This window comes from Megalobrama amblycephala, linkage group LG1, assembly GCF_018812025.1.
Source record: "Megalobrama amblycephala isolate DHTTF-2021 linkage group LG1, ASM1881202v1, whole genome shotgun sequence".
Taxonomy (NCBI): domain Eukaryota; kingdom Metazoa; phylum Chordata; class Actinopteri; order Cypriniformes; family Xenocyprididae; genus Megalobrama; species Megalobrama amblycephala.
In genome coordinates, this window is record NC_063044.1 from 48,647,989 (window position 1) to 48,672,890 (window position 24,902).

At 37.2% G+C, this 24,902-nt stretch overlaps 1 protein-coding gene and 1 long non-coding RNA gene across 8 annotated transcripts in view; both read left to right on the top strand.

Moving 5' to 3' along the window:
* Positions 1-12,411, top strand: part of LOC125272803 (beta-1,4 N-acetylgalactosaminyltransferase 1-like) — a 30,820-nt gene extending 18,409 nt beyond the window's left edge. The window contains exons 9-13 of one of the 5 annotated variants that reach the window (XR_007185926.1): positions 1-28; positions 378-521; positions 6,435-6,663; positions 10,321-10,464; positions 10,711-12,410. The exon at positions 1-28 is cut by the window's left edge and continues 154 nt beyond it. Coding sequence is in view for 3 of the 5 variants with exons in the window: in XM_048197940.1 (XP_048053897.1) it covers positions 1-28; positions 378-521; positions 6,435-6,663; positions 8,046-8,227 (583 nt within the window). In the remaining 2 variants the exon portion in view is untranslated. The other 4 variants (XR_007185927.1, XM_048197954.1, XM_048197940.1 and 1 more) reach the window with 4 other exon arrangements.
* A 4,295-nt stretch (positions 12,412-16,706) lies between these two features.
* On the top strand, positions 16,707-20,195 carry LOC125272826. Of its 3 annotated transcripts, none has more exons than XR_007185931.1 (5): positions 16,707-19,043; positions 19,138-19,199; positions 19,326-19,468; positions 19,561-19,829; positions 19,932-20,195. It is a non-coding gene; the product is annotated as an uncharacterized LOC125272826 (long non-coding RNA). The 3 variants fall into 3 exon arrangements; XR_007185929.1 differs by having other exon boundaries at positions 16,737-19,043; positions 19,767-19,829; positions 19,932-20,174; XR_007185928.1 differs by having other exon boundaries at positions 16,726-19,043; positions 19,326-19,829; positions 19,932-20,188.
* The last annotated feature ends 4,707 nt before the right edge of the window (positions 20,196-24,902 follow it).

The following is a 24,902-nucleotide window of genomic DNA, read 5'->3' on the forward strand; positions in this document are numbered from 1 at the left end:
AGAGCACTACATCATGCCTCCTGCACAGGTAAATACTTTTTTAAGGTCACGTTGACATATAAGGGCATTTCACACAGCGTTATTGTCATTGTAAGCTTCAGCTTTTGAGGGGGAAAAAAAAGACAAATGGAGACAGAAAGAGATATTTGAGATGATACTTTTAATTTTATTATTAATTTGTGTTAACGACACTCAAATAGCAGTAGAGACGTTTATACAATCATGTTGTAAGCATCACATTTTTGCTTTTAAATACACCCAAAAATTTGCCTCATTCACTTTCCTTGTATAGGGCCTTTTTTTGTGTTAATCAACATTATGCCATAGTTGCTGTCTATAGAGCTAATCCCAGAATATTTCTTTATCTGTTTCCTTAGGGCTGGTTTGCAGGCAGGAATCTGGCTGTTTCTCAAGTCACCACTAAATACTTCCTGTGGGTTGATGATGACTACATTTTCAATAATGATACACGGATTGAAAGCTTTGTGGAGATAATGGAGAAAGTTCCAGAACTGGATGTGGTCAGTAAAGAGATGCTTTTTTGTAAAGAACTTTGTGTATACAAACATTTTAACTAACAAATTATGATTCATCAATAACTTTAATATGAAAACATATTTTAAATTTACAAAAAAAGTAGAAACTACTGAAACCACACATATCACATATTCTTGGTGGCCTTATAAACATGTTGGGATTAAATTTTATTGTGATTTCATTGTGTTTGTGTGTATACAAAGGCATAGAGAGCTATTTATTAGGGCCTGAGACCCAGACTAGGCTCGGTCAGTTATTCTTCTCCCAAATAATCACATTTTTGAGAGCCTAAACATGCTTAAACTCATGACACTTTGCACATGTGTCAGAAGTGGTGAAAATTTACATCTGATATGGGTTTCAGAATTGGGTGTGGCTCGATAGCGCCACCTACAAAATATCAATTAAGTGCCCTTCGCTCTACATTTCACGTACAGGTATGAAATTCTGTAGACACATGCCCAATACCTACAAAAAAGTCCCTGGGAGCAAAATCTGAAAATCCAACAGAAAGTGAGATTATTTCTAATTTTCTTTGCAAAATTTTTGCAGTTTTTGCCATTTCCAGATGTTGTACTTTAACAAACTCCTCCTAGAGCTTTCATCAGATAAACATCATATTTGGTCAGTCTAATCTAAAGTAGGGTGACCATACGTGCCATTTTTCCCCAGACACGTCCTGGCCAGGATTTATAAATTACCTAAAATGGCTTGAGCCCTTGCCTCTTTAATTGTGAGAGTGCGTTTTTCGGTTGTAACGATGTGTCCCCGGAACGCGTTTTTTTTTTTTTTTTTTTTGCATTTATTATGTTAGGACAGTGATTAGACAGGAAGTAAAGTGGGAGAGAGAGAAGTGGACAGGATCGGGAAAGGACCACGAGCCAGGACTTGAACTCGGTTCGCCTGAAGCGCATTGACGCTACATGTTGGCGCACTGCCCATGAGGCCATCAGTGCCGATTCGGAAGGTGATTTTTTTTTTTTTTTTGCATTTATTATGTTAGGACAGTGATTAGACAGGAAGTAAAGTGGGAGAGAGAGAAGTGGACAGGATCGGGAAAGGACCACGAGCCAGGACTTGAACTCGGTTCGCCTGAAGCGCATTGACGCTACATGTTGGCGCACTGCCCATGAGGCCATCAGTGCCGATTCGGAAGGTGATTTTTTTTTTTATTTTTTTATTTTTTTTTTTTACTTTTTTACATGGAGGTCTGTGCACACCACTGTTCTAATAGACCTTTTTCACAAGAATCGGAAATCACGTGACACGGGGTAAAGTTAGTTCCGCTATGCGTCTACGGCTATTAGATTGATATGCTCTTTTCTGTTTTGTCTGTTTTCCAAGTTGCTGTTGTATAAGCTACAAAGAAATTATTTTCTACTTGTTTGTAGCTTATACGGCCACTCAGACCGTTGCTCGAATTTACGACAGGTGGATTTATAGTCAGTATAGGCTACGCAGCTACTCATTCAGTAATTCCCCCGATCATATCACGTACGATGCACATTATTTATATAATTTATTCATAAAAAAAAAACTCCCAATATATACTTCAATGGGGGATATAAAGTCGTGAGATACACAATATTGATGTGAGTTTAATACGTTTTAAAAATAACATGTATTAATCTCATATGGCATTACATCCCACATTCAAGCATATGTTATATCCTGATCGATTAAAATGATTAAACTAGTAAGACAATTAATTTCCAACACCACACTGTACACAACTATCAGTCTTTGCATTAATGTTGCAACAGCACAATACTGTGCATAATACACACTTTATTATGATGACGACAGGAAAATATGAGTGAGAGATGACTGAAGTGTTTATATCCAGAAATATCCAGGGTGCGAGCGGTCCTGTTATATGAATCAGAGGATCAGGCTTGCGTGATAAGGGAGCTGCCAGCTGATCATTTCCCCAGCACGTCGCTATACTATCCACCCTAAATAGTACTAAATATTACTAATGTCACCTAGACTACTATTTAGGATGGCTAGTATGCACGTTTAGACGCAGGCACTGACTTTACAGCACATGGAACGTGATAATGCACAGCCACGCCAAACAGACACAAAGAATATAACCAGATTAACCGCCATCACTTCGAATTATTTATTAAATTTAGATCTTAATGAGAGCTCTGTAGTCTCACCAATAATTCACCAAGAATGCGCAAACATTTTCATTACATTTAATTCGTAAAACAACTTTGATCCCCGAGCTGGTTCTGATCGAGGCTATCTATCACTGTAACCGGAAAAACTTTTACCCAGCATGGATCATTCCGAAAGCCAAAAACCCGGAAGTGTGAAAAAGGTCAATTGACAGCCCTCGTGCAATACATTAAAATGTTGTCATATTTATTTATTTATTTATTTATTTATTTATTTATTTTTTTAAAGAGGACAATGCACATTAATCAACACAAGAAACAAGTCACTTATGTAAATGTGCCAGATTTAGCCATTCTGGCTAATTTTCATCTGCAGTCCCTGGCAGGTTGATGGTAAACACACACACAAAAGCAAAAAAATACATACAAAACCAAAAAACAAACAAGGAACCACTATTTATGAAGACATATTTGATTATCCAATTTATCCAATATTTGCAATGCTTTGACTGTTCTCTGTAGATCCCGCCTTCTTGCAAGCCACGATTGATCGATTATGTATAATTCACACTATTGGTCAAATTACTTTTCGGTCATTACCTTCAGCAAATATGAAAACAAAGCTAAAACTGGGACATTTTAGGCAATTTAGAAATCCTGGCCAGGACGTGTCTGGGAAAAATGGCACGTATGGTCACCCTATCTAAAGGCCTTTGCGATGTTAAAGGGTTAGTTCATCCAAAAATGAAAATTATGTCATTAATGACTCACACTCATGTCGTTCCAAACCCTTAAGACCTCCGTTCATCTTCAGAACACAAATTAAGATATTTTAGATTTAGTCCGAGAGCTTTCTGTCCCTCCATTGAAGATGTTTGTATGGTGCACTGTCCATCTCCAGAAAGGTAATAAAAACATCATCAAAGTAGTCCATGTGACATCAGTGGGTTAGTTTTTGAAGCATTGTAATGATTTGTACAGTTATTCATCAATTTATGGGTGGAATATGAATATAATAATTCATAAAGCTTTATGAATTATTATGCACATACCGACCCAAGGGGGAATTAACCATATATGGTGAATTAGTTACAACGAATTGTAATCAATTATATATATGATTAGTTCTGGTTTAATAATTATTTAGAGAAACTGTTCGTTTGTCCGGCAAACTATAGCTCCTCAGAATGTTATAAAAAGGAAGGTCTGTTCTCTGGCCACGAGAAAGACTTCCTATTCTAGCATCCAAACATAAAGCAAGGATATAGGATCGAAACGTTAAAGTGACCTGGCTTTTGTTGAAATGAGCAAAAAGAACAATCGAGCATGAATTATGTGTTTAATATATGCAAACTACGACTACAGAGGTTATACGTCTAAATACAGAATACAGAAAAATATACAAATATATACAAAAAGGGAACGTAGAGACAGGAAAGGAAGGAAAGGGAGAAGGTAAATAGCAAAACCTAACAGTCCTGGAAAGCCAGCATAGAAATCAGTTTCATTATCTAAGATTCAGAAACGGTACTTGCATCAGTTTTCTTGCGGGGTTTCAGGTCAGTGCTGCTGCAGTTCATTGGCTTCTTCCGTTTCCGCAGGAGGGTTTGAACTGAGGACGTGAAAGTTAGTTTCGCCGGAGAGGTGTTGGTCCCGTGATGCACGCGATGGAAGCGCGTCGCCATGACGTCCGGGAGAGACGTGCGTGAGTGATTCAGGGCCGTCGGGAGAACCCACAGGAGAATCCTGGTGTTCCTTTTTATGACAGATAGGCCGACACACCTCCTTGAGGTGGAATGGCCAATGACATTGATGCAAAGTTGGCGGGCAAGCTCTTTCTTTGTTTGGTCTCCTAGCTGAATTTGCATACTTTACAACTATCAGATCGGATTTCGAGATGGAGTACTTTCTTCATAATATCATTAAACACATAGAAAAATGCACTTGTCAGCTATGTGACATATCTCAGTGAATAGCTCGAGTCCGGAGCTTTACGGAGAGATCAAACTCGATAGATCAGAAAGGCATATAAAAGAAGTTATGGTTTACAGACAAAATTCCATCATTAAAATGCACACTAGCACAAATACACTCATTTAAACACTAGAAAACATGCATACGCTCGAAATACATGATGGATATATTTCGGCATAGTTGTATTTTACATATACAGTCAAAAATGTTTGTGTGTTTCTGTGTGTGTGTCGTGTGTGTTGGAATGTGATCTGGGTAGCGTTTCCCAAAAGCATCGTAAGCCTAAGATGATCGTAGCTCCATTGGTTTCAATGGAGCTACGATCAACTTAAGCTTACGATGCTTTTGGGAAACGCAGCCCTGGTCAGTCTCTGGGGGGGTGCTCCTTTTGAAGTCTCAAGTTGGGAAGTTGGAGTTTTCTGTTTTACTTCGGAGGGTAACAAAGGTGTCAAGTGGGCTCATCTTTTGCAGACTGGTCGGAGCCGAGATGAGATTTTACAACCCAGTCCAGCATGCTAAAAGCGTTCTGAACATTCCAAAGTTTATTGATTATCCTGATACGGGTGCATATGCTACAGCATCAAAAATACATTTTGTTCCAAAAATAACAAAAACTACGACTTTATTCAGCATTGTCTTCTCTTCCGGGTCTGTGTGTATCCACAGTGATGCTGCTGCTGCTTCTTCTTCTACGGCGGTTAGCATCCAGCTTATTGGTGCATTACCGCCCCCTTCTGCTCCGGACAGTGACGCTGATGACGTGTTATCTGGTGCACCAGAGCTTCGTTTACAGTCTGAGGGAGACGCACGCTGTATTCAAGCTATTCTACATTGTTTGTGTTTTGGTATTGCTATATTTTTTAAAATGGTGCGTACGTGTGCATGTCATGGATGTCCTAATCGCGTCACTGTCCGGAGCAGAAGGGGGCGGTAATGCACCAATAAGCTGGATGCCAACCGCCGTAGAAGAAGCAGCGTCACTGTGGATATACACAGACCCGGAAGAGAAGACAATGCTGAATAAAGTCGTAGTTTTTGTTATTTTTGGACCAAAATGTATTTTCGATGCTTCAAAAACTTCTAACTAACCCACTGATGTCACATGGACTACTTTGATGATGTTTTTATTACCTTTCTGGACATGGACAGTATACCGTACCTACACTTTCAATGGAGGGACAGAAAGCTCTCGGACTAAATCTAAAATATCTTAAACTGTGTTCCGAAGATGAACGGAGGTCTTACGGATTTGGAACGACATAAGGGTGAGTCATTAATGACATAATTTTCATTTTTGGGTGAACTAACCCTTTAAATTGCTAAGATTTCGCTGAAGGGCGTGTCAGTGGCGGCCCGACAAAGTTGGATGTTTCGCCATGAAACAGGAAGTTGTTGTAACTCGGGCATACAATGTCCGATCTGCCCCAAACTTCACATGCGTGATAAGGAATTTCATTTTTGGGTGAAATAACCCTTTAACATAACAACAAGGTTAAGAACAAATTTGTGTGTGTATTTACGTTGTGAATTAGGTGGGAATTTTTGGAGGGAAGTTCTCCTGTGTGTATAAACGCACAATATCCACAAAATCAATAGTAAATGAGACCCATTGTTCTTTCCCAGATCTTGAAATGATCTCTGCTCCCTCACTTAGTCTTCATTTTAGTGTTCATTCTGACTGGATGGTTAAGGAAAGATGATGTGTTTTCTAGCTGTCAACTAGCTGTTAATAGAATACAGTACCGATACTGATCTTTCAGGCATAGGAACAGGTCTTCACTTCCTTTCTCTTTCCAGGTTGGTGGTGCAGTGGGAAGAAATCAGTTCTATTTCCGGCTTCAGTATGATGAAGGGGATGAAGAGGAGGGTGGTTGTCTCAGACGTTTCCATAAGAAGCACTACCAAACAGTCCCAGGCTTTAAAGGCTGCTTGTTTGTAGACGGGGTCGTCAACTACTTCCTCGCACGGACAGATGCAGTGCGACGGGTTGGCTTTGACCCATTTCTGAAGAGGGTGGCTCACACTGGTATGCGCATATCGGAGTTTCAGATTAGCATGCATCTCATGCTCAGATTATTACCATACCTTACTTTATGCTTTGCACTAGGGCTGCATGAATAATCGAAAATCAAGCGTGATTTGGCAAAGGCGGGGTTTCTTTTTTTTTCCCTTTTTTTTTTTAATGCGTAGCTTGTCAGTGAAGTACAGCTCTGTGATCAATAGTAAATGCTGCTCCATCTGAAAGCCAGATGGCGCTCTCGTGCAGAAACTCCAAATATGCCCAGCAGAACAGTGTTGCAAAGTCTGCGGTTTTACCGTGGAATTGGGCTACTTTTAAGCTGTTGCTGTGGGTTAATTTTTTTTTTTTTTTTTTTTTTCTCTCTCCCCACGGGTTGATTTCCACCCCTGTACATATGAATTTGGAGCTTCAGTGCCCTTAAAACAACACTCAACCAAAATTGCATTGGGCTACTTTTGCTGCACAGACCTGGAAACCCTGCCGCAGAAGACGTTCCAGGAAATCCCGACGGGCATCATACTATCCCTGTAGCTGAATAAACACAAGATTGAAACGCTTTGATTAAACATGACTAATATACACAAAACTATGACAATATATGGTTTATCTGAGTTCTTCAAGTCTTCTCAGGTATTTTCATGATAATAAAGTGCTAATCGACATAGCCTTTATCACTTTAAAGAATACTATGAAATATGTAGTGTGCTTTATTCTGTGTAAGAAGCCAAATCATCTCACAGAAGGATGTTATTTAAAACACTCAACTGATGTTATGAAGTGAGTTTGGAGTAAAAACATACAATTAAATGTTGTCTTTTGTTGGACCAGAGATTCATAAATGCTTCATGTTTGGGAAAATGTTTTAACGCGTGTTGCTTTTTCAGATGCAACTTTTTTTTATAAGCAACTTAAACTCGCAGTGCTTACACATGGAGCAGCATTTACTACTGATCACAGAGTCGTGCTTCACTGACAAGCTGTGCATAAAATAAATCGCAGTCTTTGCGTTTTCATAATTGCACTAAGCCAAATCGCTTAAGTGCGATTTCAGGTTAATTTTGATTAATTGTGCAGCCCTACTTTGCACATTGATTGCCTATGAAACTGGAGGATATGAGCTGTTTTAGTTGTTAACTTTAGTCTACAAAGTTATTATCAAGAGAAAATAACTTTCGGCCCTATTCTGGGCATTCTGAGGTTATATTTTTATTAAGATTTCATATTATGAGGAATCATAATAAATTTGAAAAGTACTATGAAAACATATATAATATAGCCAAAAATGACAGTCCCTGTATATATGGTTGAAATCCAGAGAGTCCAATTAGTCTTAAGTATCTTTTTATGATTGCTCATCTTCTTCTGTCTGTCTGACATAAACCCCACAGAGTTTTTTCTTGATGGTCTCGGAGATTTGCTGATTGCCTCTTGTAAAGGACTTACAGTTGGCCACCAGAAGAAACGCAAACAAAGCAAATACAGACGCTTTAGGTTTCCAGGACGAAATGATGGAAAAAACAAATTGGCCCATCATTACTTTAAGAATTACATGAAATGCATCAGGTACTAAGGGACTTTTGAGGAGGAAGATAGCAATTCTCCCACAGCAAACAAAATTTAACGTAATGTCGAAGTGATTGAAAGAATGGATATGAGCTATGTTCACATTAGAAGTGTTTTGGTACTGAAAAGGGAAGTGAAATTGTTTGACATTTTACATTTTAAAACAATCAGCTATTGAATCAGTGAAATCAACCATCAACAAAAATTTGAACCAAGTTTGTGTCTTCAGGAGAACTGATCTAAGGGAACATTTAGCACTGTGCTTACTGTTATGACATAAAATAAATGACTTTCATTAAATATATTATATATTCTCAGAAAAAGTGTAAAAATTTTACCTTTTTAAGGGTACAATGGCTTGTCACTGGGCCAGTACCCATAAAAGGACCCTTTGTACCCTTTTTTTTTTTTTTTTTTCTAATTAGAGTATTAAAGTAGCAATAAGTACCTTAAAGTATACTATGAACGTTTTAGGTGTTTGAGGAACAAAGTTGTCTTTTTAAAGATACTGCCCCTGTAGCTAGCTGTTATATCCTTAAAGGTACAACTTATGCACATTTTTCTGAGAGTGCAGTGGTATAAATGTGTGCAATAACATTCTTACTTCATCTAAAAATACAAAATGTTTACAGAGTGGGCACAAAATTCACTTTAGGTTGAACTTGATACTTGTATGTTTTCATTTGGAGCAAGTTTTTAATTGGGCTCCAAGCACTAAATCAGCTGAATCTGTGTCTTTTTTTTTTTTTTTTTTTTTTTTTGTCTTCTATAATAATCTAATAATATATATATATTTTTTTTTGGAAGGGTAACACTATAACTTTTTTTTTTTTTTTCAAAATTTAAACTTCATGAAGCTTGAATCTGTGGGTCGCTCCTGTGCCTAAATGTATTATTCTTAATTGTCTGGATGAATAATGGTGGTGTTGTATTGCAATGATATGTAAAATATGTAAAAACTGAAAAACTCAGCATGGCTCATTTATTTTTATAGAGCTATGGATGTGAAATTTTTTATACCTGTATACATTTATGAACTTGGACATATCTTACATTTTGAAGGAATAATTGAAAGATCAAAATATTTATTTAAGGACAATCTTATATTATTATTATTATTATTATTATTATTTATTTTATTTATTTATTTTTTCAAAATTTTTCAAAATTCTTTTAATCTTATTTAATTCATTCTGACATTCTTTTACTTGTTATCATGGAATTGTTGATGTTAAATATGTTCCGTTGTGGCAAACTACGCCAATACACATAGATGAATTCTAACACTAATTGTAAAAAAAAAAAAAAAAAAAAAACTTTTAGGCTGTAAATAATACATGCAATTTTCATATATATATTATAAAAATTCTAGATCAGAGTGAGAACACACTCTGGGTTGGTGGGATAAGTGAAGAGAGAAGTTTGAGCAAGGTGGTGTCCTATGCCATTTTGCTGAGATCTCTCCAGATTAGTGGGTTTTATTGTTTTATTAGCAGGAAAATCAAGTCTGACACTGTAGATGTGAAAACTTGAGAAATCCAGGCTATGACGTTGAAGAAAAATTATTTATTCATTACAGTTAAATTTAGCCTCACACGCAAACTTTAATCGATAATGAAAATATTTAATGCAACCAAAAGGTAACATAATCAGAAATAAGTAATTAATAGTCAATAATAAAATTTTTGAGTTTTGTAAAATCCAGAGTATTGTATCTAATAGATGAAGATCAGAATATACAGAAAGAAATAATAATTCAAGACAGTTGCAGATAAGAGAGAAGAAGCAGAAGCCCAGGAGAGCAAAGGAGGGAAAAACTAAATTATCAATGACTCCCAACCCAATTCCCAACCCACTCAAACTGATGTTTTTGTTAAAATAAGAAAAGGTTAAATGGTTTTACCCATTATATCATAAACTGGTCATATGCCAAAAATAGATATGAGTTGTTTTGACCCCCCCCATTTTTTTTTTTTTTTAAAAAAGCTCTTGTTTCAACCAATCTTCTATATTTACAGTGGTTTATTGGTACTTTCTGCCCTGCTGTTAGCTGATATGTGACTATTGATTACTATCCGCTGCTGCTGATTTGATTTTCAGGGCTGGTTTGCAGGCAGGAATCTGGCTGTATCACAAGTCACCACCAAATACTTCCTGTGGGTTGATGATGACTTTGTATTTTTGAATGGGACCCAGATTGAGAGCTTTGTAGAGATTATGGAGGCGGTTCCAGAACTGGATATAGTAAGCATTTTATTATTATTTTTATTATTATTGGTACATGATCTGTAGTGAGAAAAGGCATTCAAAGGACACGGAACTGGCTGTATCAGTAATTTTTCCTACTGATATCCTTGAAAATTAGTCTTAAATTAAATAATAATAAAAAATAGTCTGTCTTAAAAATGCAGTTTACTAATGAAACTATTACTGCTTGAGGTATTAGAAATCCATTCTCACTTTGAAAGATTTTTTTTTTTTTCTGTCTAGCTTGGTGGTGAGGTATCGGGTGATCAGTATTATTTCAGTTTTGAGTATGAGGAGGGAGATGAAGTGGATGGCGGCTGCCTAAGACGTGTTAAAAAAGTGTTTCATCAGCCACTTCCGCACTTCGATGACTGCTTTCTAGTAGATGGAGTTTAAATTATTTTTTGGGTTGGACGGATGCAGTGAGAAGGGTTGGTTTTGACACATTCCTGAAATGAGTGGGTCACTCTGGTATGTATTACCCAAATTTTGTTGGTATTGTAAACTCATTTGAGCGCGAGTTTTTTTTTTTTTTTTTTTTTTGGATACATCCAGTGTGTACCCGAACTGTCTTTTGAGTGGCTACTTTTTATAATACAAAAGCTTTCAAAGCAGCTGCATGTTAATAAACAGCAGGAAAACTCTTGCCTTTCCTCAGAGTTCTTCATTGATGGACTTGGCCGGCTGTTGGTTGCATCTTGTAAAGGCCTTTCCATTGGCCACCAGAAACATAAGCATCGGGGCAAATATTAGTCTTTCAGGCCTCAGAAGAAAGCTGATGCGAAGAGAAAAGTGTCTCATAATTTATTTAATAACTACCTGCAATACAAATACCTGCGCGCGCGTCACTGCGCACGACGGAAAAACAGAGGAGAGATGCGCAAGTGTATCATTTTGACCGCTAACATCAGGCTCTGCAGACACAATCGGGAACGGAAAAACGTTAGTTCCAGCCAAATCATTACCTAGGATCATATTCACACCATCTACAGGCAATTGTGAATGCACACCGATTCTAACCGGACCAGAGATCAGGTCAGATTCTAAATGGACCGTGTGCAATGCATTTCAATACCACGGATGAGCACATTATTACCTGTATACGATTTTGACGAGAACGGCAGTGTACTTTCCAGAATTAATGACTGAGCAGACCCTGTGTCTCGCAGCATTACAATGGACTTAGGTTCAGCGTCATCAGAAAGTGCTACAGTACACGCGCGCAAGAATGACTTGAAAGGAGAGGTATTCGATTGCGAACTTGAACGTCTAGAAACAGAGGTAAGTGCTACTCCTTTAGGCTTATTCGCTTTCTGCTGCCAAGCTTTGCAGTTTGAAATTAAATGGCCAGAATCAAGGCAGTAGAAACAAACCCTCCGTTTATCGGGCCTTTTCGGAGCGTTTTTAGACTCGCCAGCAAGCCGAGAAGAGTAGTTACCTTTTTTCTTTCTCTGCATCCACGGTGGAGAAAGGTTTAGCAGCGCGCAAGGGAGAGAACAGTTTTATGCGAAAGCACAAATTCGTCTGCTAGAATTGTAGCATCGGAAAATTTAGAAACTTTCTGCTCGTTTAAATGTACTGCAATACCTTCTGGTAAACAGTTTTTAAAATCTTCGAGCAAAATCAGTTCTTGCAATTCCTCAATAGTTGTAATTCTGGTAGCAAGACACCTAGCTTTATAAATCTGAGATGATTTGACAGATACCAGGGGCCATATTCACAAAACATTTTATCTTACCACTAGGAGTTCTCCGAAATGGCAGTAAAAGTTCTTAGCTAAGAGTTTTCTCTTAAAACCTGTTCACAAAGCTGCTGAGACAAACTTTTACTAAGGAATAGACTGAAGTCTTAAGGTAAGAGTAAGGGCAGGGTTGACCTTGTGGCTATGGAGAAAACACACAGTGATTGGCTGATGGGGAGTAGTCAGTGATTTAATCATAGAAATATTGTAGAATGAGGTGTCATGTTTCCATATTAAAATAAAGGTTTTAAAATACAAATGTTGCCCTATTCAAATAAAGATTTTTAATAAAAATGTTGCCATAGTCAAAAAAATGTTGCCATATTGTTGCCATAAAGGTTTTAAAAAAATAGGCTAAGTGTCACTAATTAAACTAGAATGCAGAATTCAAGTGACAAATTATGTTTTATAAACAAAGTTTGGGAAAAACACATTCAAACGGTCTTTCTAATCAGCTTGAGAGATCTCTCCGCCACCCTGCTCCTCACTCTCGGCTGGGGATATGGGGAGAACTTTGGGTTTGGGCTAAATTCCAAGCTCAGGGGCCTCGATCTCCACAGCACACCAAATATTTATTTGTATATCATGTGTAAGTGTGAACTCATGAAAACATTCTAGTAACTGGTATTAACACACAGAAAAATCAAGGTACAGGAATGTACCTAAAAGAATACAAATGCTTTGTCGCCCCAGCTGTACCCTAGCCGGGAACAGCAATGTACCTCTGAACACTGGTACATTTTTGTGTACCTTCTTGTTTGTACCTCTAAAAGAACAATTTTGCACCCCTAGTGATAGAAATGTACCCAACTTTAGCTCGAAAATTATTATCGAGCTAAAGTTGGTTTTTGATTGAATCACTTCAGTTGTAAAAATTGTTAATTGTTACTTTAGGGGCTGCTTAAATTATACCTTTCCTACTGAAAACCGAATACCTTTAATGCATTCTTGCCCTTCATTTACGTGTTTAGTCTATAGGTTTGCGTGTTTGAGTGTGTATTTTTTTAAAAAGTGATATTTGCCAAATTACTTTACTGGTCCGCATAATACAGAAAAATTAGTTGTGTCCACAGATCTGTGCGAACTGAAATCATTTTGATAACGTTTTATCTATACCAGGGGTCTCAAACTCAAATTGGCTGGGGGCCGTTTCTGTAATTGACACCTCATAGGAGGGCCATTTTAATATTCAAGCACAAGAGTGCACAAAATATCTGAAAATGTACTTAATTATTTTTCATTTACTTCAAATTTAATTTCTAAAATTTAGATCCGCTCTGATGGATAGATTCGTTTAGATCTGCTCTGACAGACAACAAAAAACTCCCTGAAACTTCCTAACTCTTCCAGCCAGATAGTGGAATTCTCTGTCTTTACTGTTATTTCTATTTCTTATGCGTTCCATTTTTATTATTATGTATTTGGCTCTTCTTTATGTAAAGCACTTTGAATTACCATTGTATATGAAATGTGCTATACAAATAAAATTGCCTTACCTAAAATAATTTAAGTTAGTTCAAATATTTTCCCTTACTTTATTTTAGCTTAAAGAGCATCACAATCTTGCACTGAACCGCACTGAACAAATGCAATCCCTGAATACATTTGTACATTATTATATTTCTTTCCAGACACCTAGCAACGCTTGTGCTCACAGCGCTGAGCCACATTTGTCCAAGATGCCGTTTGACGCGCATCGGACGCGTTTCGGTGGTTTAAAATCGACGCTCGTGACTTGCGCGAGTGCTTTTATTGTAATTTAGGCAAACGCGCTCATAATAGAAGCGGCGCGGTCGCGACGTGCATGTGGTGCGGCGCGCTCGTTTTTCCAGGCGCGCCTATGCCGCGGCGAGATGAAAACATCTCAACTTTTCATGTGACAAGAACCAACCGATGAGCTTCGGCCTTTCCTTAACAACACCGATAGCTCAACCGAACAGCTGATCATAGCTGTACAGGGCGGGTTTTTATTTCTCATCCAATATTTTATTTTAATATTTTATTTCTCCATAAATATATATATATATATATATATATATATATATATATATATATATATATATATATATATATATATATATATATATATATATATATAGTAGAGCTAATGCAAGGACTAGAAATAAATTTTTCTTTTGCTGAAACTTCGTTATCGTGGAGAGCGCACTTCATGGTTCCATAACAACGACAGACGCCACGGTCACGGGAGCGTAAAGCCCCAGGTATACTTCGGCCGTCCGCGTTCGTGCACCGTCTGCATGACGTAATTTTCGTCATGCGGAGGGCTCGCGGCACACCCCGTCCGCGCGCAGCCCAAATTTCGAGACCGCGCGGACAGTCCGCGTGCAACAGCGCATGCGTCAGCAGTACAGAAGAGTCCACTAGGTGGCAATACGCACAGTATTGAGCACAGTGTTCAGCCATCGAAGAAGAGTGTGAAAAGACCGGTTTAAAAACAATACGCTTGAAAAAAAGAGGAAAAACACGACAATGGACGGCGAACTCGATGAGCGTTTGTGTGAAGAGATTAGAAAGTACCCACATTTGTACAATTCATGTTTGAAAAAGTACAAAGACGTGTTTAGGGAGGCAAATTCATAGAGGGAGATAAGCAAAAATAGTGGAAAAGATGAAGCGTTTTGCCGACAGCGATGGAAGAATCTTCTCAGTGCTGCCCTCCGATGTCTGGTAGAGCATAGGAATAAAAAGTACTGCGCATGTGTCGAACGCGTTCATCCACGTGCATCCGTGGTGTAGTATACTTTGAAAGACGCGCGGACAGGACTGCGCGCGTGACGCGTCCAGGCGCGGAAAGTGAAGTATACCCGGGGCTTAAGCGCTTTGGAAAGAAGGAGAAAGTGGCGCGGCCGCTTATGTGATGCCATATCTGTGAATGGCCCCTTAGAATGGCAACTTTTTCTTTGCATGTGGAATATGGTATGAGACAACTAGAGAACAATAATAAAATAATAATAATTCAGCGGGCCGGATTATGTTTTATTTTTGAGATCAGTTGCGGGCCGGGTGGAGGGGGAAGGCGGGTAGTAAATGGCCCGCGGGCCGGCAGTTTGAGACCACTGATCTATACAAAGGGAAAGGAAAGGGAAGGAGGCCTTTGCAGGGGATAGTTTAGTTGACACTTGGGCTGCGTTTTCGTCGTGTCCTTAGGCAAATGGCTGAACTGTATTGTATTTGAACCCTAGCAAATTAGGGAATGTGATGAGCTAAGCATGTCAAACTTATAGATACATGTGAGAGCATGCAGAAATGTTGTCCCAAGAGGATCATGGCATTGCTCATGTTTGTTATTTCACTTTTTCACTTTGATAAGAGGGGTGAGCAGAAGCTTGTACTTTGTCTTGTTATTTGCGCCTAATTAAATAATTAAACATATTTTACAGCCTCATTCTTTAGGATTTTAATGCCACAATCTATGTGCATTCTGTGTTAAATGTATGTAATTATATTGAGGAAAAAACTTCTACAGTATGTGAAAGGTGAGTTGACCATTTCCAGTGATTGTGTTTATAGCATGCACATGAATAATTAATGTTACCTTTTCCATTATATAACAGTTGTATCATCTTTTTACTAGCACGTTTTAATGTCACCGTGTGTGGCCATGTCTCTTGTTTTCTAAAAATATAAGGTCATGCTGTCTGATTAGGTTACATGCATTGAAAATGTGTCTTGAAGGAAAATATTCCACATTCACCATTTAATCATTGTGTATATGGTTCCTTTAAATGTTACACTGGCAACTGCATCAGAGTTTTAAGTAGAGGTTATTCTTTAAACTGAAATTTGAGATTTTTCACTCTCTTTATTCATTGTTGCACTGTAAAGTTAAGAATTTTGTACTTCATTTCATAGCATTGAAATGCATCAAAATAATTCCATGCAAAAGCTTTTTTGAAAATATTCTTGATTTAAGGTCACACATTTCATCCCACTGAATCAAGAATATGAGACTTAAAAAGCTTCGTAAAAGCACTGAAAAGCATTCAGAACCAGAACATGATGTGGTCAGTTGAAGAGAGAGAAATATGTTTTCAGATTTTCCACATTTTGTAAATGCATTAGTGTTTAATGCGGCCATTAATGTACAGGAAACTTGATACACATTAACAGAAGTGTCTGGGTGGTGCAGTCTAAAGTGATCATCTCTATTCCAGTAAGGAGAGGGATGTCTCGGACATTCTCCTAAGAAGCAGCAGCTATCTTGAAGGGTTTTATCCTGTTAGTTTTCCACTGTACCACCCATGGTACACATACCTTTGTAGAGGATTTTTTATTGTTTATCATTTATTTTTTTGATTTATAAAATTATGCATTGATATTTGTTTTCTCTCTGTCTTATGTGACATTTAAAACAGCCTGTTCAGTGGAAAATTACTGCTTATGCTGTTGTATTTTAAGAAGCACTTCTGAAACTAACAAAGGAAGTGAGGCAAAGGTGCAAATGTGTTTGACTAGAAAGCTTGGAGTTCAATAGTCATCTGCTAAGTTTTAGACCACTTTCTTTTTTTATTCTTCTGATCCATATATGGTAATATGTGTAATGATTGGTTTGTGGTAACAAGGAACAATAAGAGGGGTATATAAGACAGCACTGTGTGAGGGTGTTCTTCTCTGTAGAACTCTGTATCTGCATTGAACAACCTTCTTGCAAGAATAAAATCAGCACAGACATTTCAAATGTTTGTTTCATTACATTCTCACCACTAAAGGAATAAACAATTTTTCCACAACAATTTGGTGTCAGAAGTGCGGATTCCGCGTGTGATTTGTCTGGACCTGAAAACGCTTGAGGTTGATCACCCTGGTCTCCAAAGACTGACTCCCTACCCCAAAGTCTTCAGGGAAGAGGGACAAGCATCTGAGGGCCCAGACATTCACCGCCGGAATCTTAAAGAATCCTCAGCAAGGAAGAAGGCATGTTTGCCCGGTGAGTCTGTTTTGAAACCATAAAATTTAGGTTTGATATTTTCAGACCCCTTTTTTTTGTGTTGCGCACCTCTCTACTTCTGAGTCTGTGAGGGTGAATATTTCTAAAGCACAAGAAATAAGTTGATTTGAGTCAAAGTACTGACTCAAAGGAGAGGTTTTTCTACCGAGTCTGTGCAGAAAAGGGTTTCTTTGCCGAGTCTGTTCAAAGACAAACTGTGGTGACGACTGCAGGGTGAGGAAAAAGGGTTCCCCCGAGGTTCAGTGACACAGAAGATGGGGTCTGGAAACAGCAAACAAAAATTTACTAGTCCAATTTATAAAGAAATGAAAAGAAAATATTGTGATAGAGCTTTGGCAGAAATCCCAAATTGGAAAGAAAATTATGACTATTCTTTCAACCGTTGATTGACTGAAAATGATGGCACATGAAATAATGTGACAAAATTATTAATGAGAAATTAATAATTCTATTTAAATCCTCAGGATGTTTGAATGTCTAATGATTTAAGAGAATTGGTATTGTGAAGTCCTTGTAAGGCACTAAAACATAATTTGATAGATTACAATTTTTAGAATTCTGTAAATCAATCTGGACAAGAATGGACAGCAGATTATTGTAGCCCAAGTTCACTTTGATCAAGTGAAGTTTTGAAACAAATTAATTCCCGCTCTGTCTCTGCTGTGTTAGATTGAAATCTTAAAACCATTGTATATCAAATCCATGAATCATGAGTCAGATACCAACTAAGATATGCGCAACTGTATTCATAATTTAGTTAAATAGATATTTAATAGTTTAATAGATAAATTAATACAAAGTACAATGTTAATTGAATGCCATCAAAGATATGGCTTATATTATATTTTGTTAATTAGACGTCTGAAAATTGTACTCGATATCCCTGGAAGGCAGTTTGAGATTTGATACATTGCAGAAATGTTATGATTTTGGTTTGTTAACTAAGATAACATTTGTGCATTGTGTTGAATGAGAACGAGATTGGGTGACCAAGTTAAATAGAAATTTTGATTTAAACATGCAGGCACATGACAGACATCTTAAAGTAATGTTAGTTTCTAGTAAAAGAGAAAAGGCAAAGAACTCTTTACTATTTTATATATATATACACCATACACTTATATACACCATACTCTATATTAATTAGAGTAGTTTACATTCTGTTTACTGCATTTTGCAAAGAAGGATCTGCTTGCTTTTTCTTGCAAAGAGGAACTACACTCTTAGAAAAAAAGGTTCTTTGGGGTTCTATATGGAACCCTAGGGTTCTTTAACCAACTTTATAGAACCCTTTCTGCCAAAAAGGTTCTATATAAGGAGAAAGAACCAAAGGGTTCTTTGGGCTAAATGTGCTTTATATACATTATTAGTGCTTTATTTAAATTATTACACTATTGAACATTATATTTGTGTTTTTACTTCAATTTTACTTAGGCACACCTTTCATTCTGAAGAAAACAAACTTATATACATTTTCAAGTTTAATAGGTTTATTAGAAAATAATAATTGCCGCATTATCCTAATGAAAAAAAAAAATCTAATTGTTTCTGGATCTAGGCGCTAGGGGCAGAATTCTGCCATCTGCTGGTTAAAGAAAATCCTGTAGGAATGACTTATATTCTGAAAGTCAATTCTTATAACTCAACCCTCCAAACAGATGCATTAAATGATCTTCGACATAAACAGCGAATAACTTGCATGTGTATGCGCTGATCAGTTCTGTACTGTCTGCACGCGCAGTGTCGGATTTCAGCCGCGCGAGTCGTGCGCGAGTAATTAGAATGCGCGTGAACGCAGCATTTTAAACTTCAACCGTTACGGACGTCCGTTTGAGCTCAGCGCTCGAGAGGACGACGATTAAATTGGTAAGTGAGAAAATAATATCTCTTACGTTATTTTAATGACATTTGCCTAAATCCCTGATATTTTTACATACCTTACATGTTTTTTTTTTTCAAGAATCAAAAAGAAGAAATGTGGTTTACGGTGCTGTCCGGGCCTGCGCTATTCTCCGCCAGGAGGTTTGTCATTTCTTACATGAATTCCTAAAATCTCTGTTAAAAAACGGTTGTGGACTGTTCAAAAAAAGTTGCGAGAGTTCATGTTATATCCTAATACACTTTTCTTTGTACTGTTGATTGTATTAGAAAACGCACAAGAAAACGATGTTTCAGGAGCAGTCAAATCACGTGATCACTGTACACCCAGACTGTTATAAACATGAATTCAAGAGAAACCACGAAGAACAAAGAGAGGAGGTGATGAAGATGCTTCTTCTGTGGATATAGCTGTGAGTATTTGGTGTTTGCAGTTATAGCACACTTTTTTTCTGAATTAATTGAAGGCCTTATTTATGCTAAACACTGTATTTGGTTCTTGAAGATGCATTATAAAATGAAGATGAAGAAAAGACCTTCAACTGCAAACCAATGACACAAAAATGTACATTATTTTTACTCACAGTACCAACTTTGGGAAACCTGTAAATCTGCTAATCTGAAGTGGCTTATATTTGTTTTCTATTTTCCATGTTTAATGCAATAATTAATAATAATAAATTAATATTTCTGTTTGCACTCTCACTGCAGGGATGGACTCTGGAGTGCAGCATTACTTCAATAAGATGAAAATAACACACCTGTATGATTCAAGTAAGTTTTAAGATGTAATTGTGAGAGATTCCTTTCTGTTTTCTGTTGTACTGTACTCTCCATAAGTCTAATAAATTTTTCTGACCTGCATCTCCATCTTAGGATGTCAAGCCCCCTGAACGCAAAGAGAGTCTGCATCAAAATGGACGTGAACCTGACTGAAAACACAGAGATGTCAAAAGTATCTGTTGGCTGTCTACTTTTTGTTCAATATGGAGCATCCAAATGCCAGTTTCTTTCATTCAGCACTATTTAGCCCTTCTCAGTACTGAATTTGCCGCCATGGGTCATTTGTTTTTATTGTTTAAATGCTTATCTGAATGTTAAATTATCATTTAACGCTCATGAATTAAAAAAAAAAATTCTACTAGCTAGTCTTTTAGTTCATTTTTTTAGAAACATTTATTTGTTAACTCTTCTAACTATTGCTCTATGAATTGCAGTGTTTTATATTGCTTGTGTCATTGTAAATGCTAATAAAAATGTCTTAAATGATTACATATTATTTTGTTGTGTTATGCCTATAGGTATTTAAGTTTTTCTAGTGATAAAGTAACTATATATAAATTATATAATTCATAAAATTTAATTAAAATAAATTAAAACTAAATCAATAAAATGAACCCATAAAAGGTTCTATATAGAACCTTTTTTCCTGGCAATAAAGAACCCTAAAGGGTTCTTTTGATTGAACCCTTAAAAAGGGTTCTGTATAGAACCTTTTAGGGGTTCCAAATACGTAGCGCCTGATAGAACCTTTTAAGGTTCTATATAGAACCTTTTCTTCTAAGAGTGTAAGCTTATTAACAGAATGAAGAACTGCTGTTGTGTTAACCAGCTGAGACTTCTGGAATTAAGGGACATTGATTACAGTTACAAAAATATATATATTTATATAAATAAATAAATAAATAAATAAATAAAGGATTTTTATTAATTATAAGAGCTGTAGGTTTAATTTGAATTATGCGGTTCTCTTGAGTGTTCACATTTCAGACCAGGCAGCTTCTGTAACTGCCACCTTGACAAATGGGAACAAATAGTCTGTTTGACAAGACATGACTGTTGAGAGAAGAAGAGGAAGTGGCTGATGGGCTTTCAGCTTCCCTTCTAAAAGAGGAAGTTTGACACTTCTAGAGGGGTCAGCATGGAGAGGACTGATACAGTGCAGGAAAGATTTTTGAGACTTTTCCTAAGGACAATTCTGCCATGCATTATGCGATTTTGTGGCAGGAATGATCAAAAGTCAGACTGTGAGACAGAGAAACAGCATACAGCTCAACACCAGGCTTTTGAGTGCCATCACTGGCTGATGATCCAATGCAACAACCCAACAAGTTCAACTGACTGATGATCCACACAGAACTCAGAAGGACTTCCATTCCCTCCTTTGTGGACAGGTGCTGCATCTCAATGATCACTAGAGACCGCTTCGAATTCTGTTAATTATCATATTAATTTGATTTCTTTTGATTATTCACTGGTCTCACAGCAGTTCTTTGTATTCTCTGTTAAACTAACATTCTGAATCTGCTTTCAATAGGTACCAGCCTACTGTACATCTTAATGAAGGAAAAGGAAGTACATAAACAGAAGTGGGAGTTTGACTCACCAATCAATTAAAACTGGGGCTGGATTTGGTATAGTGAGGGTTATTACATTACAACTAGGGGTAAAGACAAATAGATTATTGACTATGCAGAATTTTTCTGTTAAAGGAAAATGAGGCACAAGGTGCCCAAAGAGAAAATTAAGGCTAAAAATCAGCAATATTGGTCATTCCATTTCATTTAAGAATAATAACTAAGACTCCAAAATTTTAAATCATAAATGTTTTCATCACCAGGGTTATGAAATAGGAATGTTATTTGTCTATGGATCCAAGACTGAGTGGAAATCTCCAATCTTCAAAGTAGCTCATGAGCATGAAAACATTGTAATTGTGCAATGGATGACAAATTGCATTTGAGAAAATGAAATTGGCTTTCTCAACTGCAGGCCTAAGTCTACATGATTATTCTAAACTATTTAATCTATTTTATTTTGAAAAGTGAGGTTTACATTCGTGGTGTTAAAATGAATCTCATGGTGACTGACATCAGACAAGTGCTAATTAACGTGCTAACGTTTAGACACTGTCGCAAGGGGAATGCCACAACATGTCTACGTTTAGTAGCTCCTGTCATCGGCAAAGTTTTGTTACCCATTCAGACTTGGGGGTATTCCACTTTTAATAATATATACATTCCCTATCCATTTTACAATCTGCTGAGGCAGACAAAAAGGTATGATTCTCTGGCCAGAGAGGTGTGCAAGTGTGTGAAAGTGTGTGTGAAGGATGGAGAGATTGTGTTTGGTGAGACACCAAAGACAAACAAATCATTCCAGTGAAAACAGCTGTATCTAAATGTATTAAGTGGACCCACAGGGCAGAATGTGCCCAATAAAATAATGGCCATGGATGAAATTGACTTAATATTCTGGCCTGTGTTATTTCTGTGGCAGGAATAAAACAGTGCCATGTCTTGGGAAGGCAGAGAGCAAGCAAGCTTGCCCTGTCCACACCATACTGAACTTTTTCCTTTTGGAGCATGATGTCATGATGAATTTCATCAAACTGCTTTTGTTCCAAATGTATAAAATATTGTCATGTTTCTGTTAAAGACCCCCTGTGGTGAAAATCAAGTTTTTAATGTTGTTTATATGACTATGTGGTGTTTTTAATATGCTTTAAGACAAACCATGTGCAAATTCATAAGTCAGCACCATTGCTGAGTATTTTATGTTTGAAACTGCAGTAAACCAAAACCCTGTGGTTTGAAATTGTGGGTGTTTGTGACGTCACAGACTACCTTGTAACCAATCACAACAACGTGCCGGCAGGCTTTAGCATACCTTTCTCCACTGATGTTCTGAGTTCAAAGCATTTTTAAGGATACTGATTGTTAGAAGGCAGCTGTCTGACTCTGTCTGAGATAAAGAACAGGAACGGTGTGTGTAACATTAGCAACACATTATTAGCTGTTTGATAACGTAGTCAAGCAAAAGGCTAATCATATTAATTCATATTAATTAATGACAGAACCGTCGCAAGGGCTGTGCCAAGTGTGCGAGCGCATCAAAGTAAAGTGACAGCTGACCTGAAGTAAAGCAAATCAAGTTTTTTTTTTTAAATAAATGTTTTTGTCCTTCTAAATATTTTAATACTATAAAACATAGCTAAAACAATATTGCTCTGAGCGTGTGCGTGTGACCGTGATTCCTGTGCATATGTCAGTCAGTGTGGAATTGCATGTCAAGTTCTGAGAGAGCTATTCAGTCCATTATAAAGTCTGATTTTGGGTGCCTCTGGAATGGATCAAACAATAGATAGAGTTAAATTGGCTAAATGTTGAGAATAAATTTGAAATTCATAGTGCCTATTGTCCACAAGGTGGATCAATAGTGATATTGCAAATTAGATGATAAAAACCCAAAAAAAGGAAGTCACGTTTTCAAGACCTGCTCATTGTATTGATGGCAATGAAAGTATGAAAGACCAAAAAGAGCCAGGACAGCCTTCAACCCACAGGAAATTTCCACAGGTCACACCAAAAAAGGACGAGCGGCCAGATAAACAGATGAATTGATACATGTTGTCACTAACAAAAATACTTAAGGTTTGCATTCACAGGTGACAACAACCAGGAAATTCACCAATAAGGACCAGTGGGTGTGTGGTTGTGATCTCCGCGAAATTCTCGCAATGCCAAGCAGCCTCAGAAACCCCACAGAGCATAAAGTGGGGGATCAAAGTTGCATTCTGGTAACACAATCCCTTGTCAACGAGGGAAATTGCAATGGCTCGCAAAGAGTCGCCCTGGTGAAGATGGAATGTCCATGGGCCAAACGAGATGACCAACACACCTGGAAGAAGATGTAGACCAACTAATGGTTTAGGTTTAACAGAAGAATCCATTTGTGTGATAATTTTGATGATTTTAATTTATTCAATCAAACTATAGGGTTGAGTATGATACAGAGCTCATGATTTGATCAGTTACTGATTAATTTGAAAATATATAAGATATGTGTAAACTGGAAAGAGGAAAATCTTTTAAGTAATGTGGTAGACTATAGGGACTATTACTGAAGATATTTTAAGGTTTTAAAAAAAATCTAATCCATTCATTAGATTTATAGAACTATATTATTAGTTATATGGCTAAATAGCATAACCACATTTGTGACATACTGATAAAGTTTTATTGTTTTAATAAATCTCAGAACATGAATTAAAAACAAGTTATGTAGGGAGCACAAAGCTTAAACTTAGACCAAGAAAGATGTGATCAAAACATGTAAAACCGGAAACATGAATCTAAACAGAATCTGACATCCCAGCAAAATAGAGTAATTATACAGCAATATTCTGAAAAACTTTCTTAATTCACAATGTGGTTACAGATTAGGTGATATGGATCCGTGGATCCATTATTATGGAAGCATGGAATCCCATTTCTTATTAGCGGAACTGAAGCTCTGAGCAAACGCACTCTTGGACAGATTTTAAGCAAGAACAAGCTTTGCTGCAGACAGAACAAAATGGATGTGGCTGCAACAAGCTTTAGTGCAGACAGAACAAAACGGATGTGGCTGAAACTAGGCTGCCACTTAATGCAGCCACATCCGTTTTGTTCTGTCTGCACCAAAGTTTGTTCTTGCTTAAAATCCGTTCAAGAGCGCATTTGCTCAGAGCTTCAATGCCATTCTGCTAATAAGGCAAGAATTTCATCATTAGTAAAAACACGTTTAAAATATTCCCCCTGTGGTGAAAATCAAGTTTTTAATGTTGTTTATATGTGGTGTTTTTAATATGCTTTAAGACAAACCATGTGCAAATTCATAAGTCAGCACCATTGCTGAGTATTTTATGTTTGAAACTGCATTAAATTAAAAACCCGCGGTTTGAAATTGTGGGTGTTTGTGACGACACAGACTACCTTGTAACCAATCACAACAACGTGCCGGCAGGCTTTAGCATAATATTAACTATGACTGCTCTGTAGCAGGAAAGTCTCGAGAGAAGCCAGG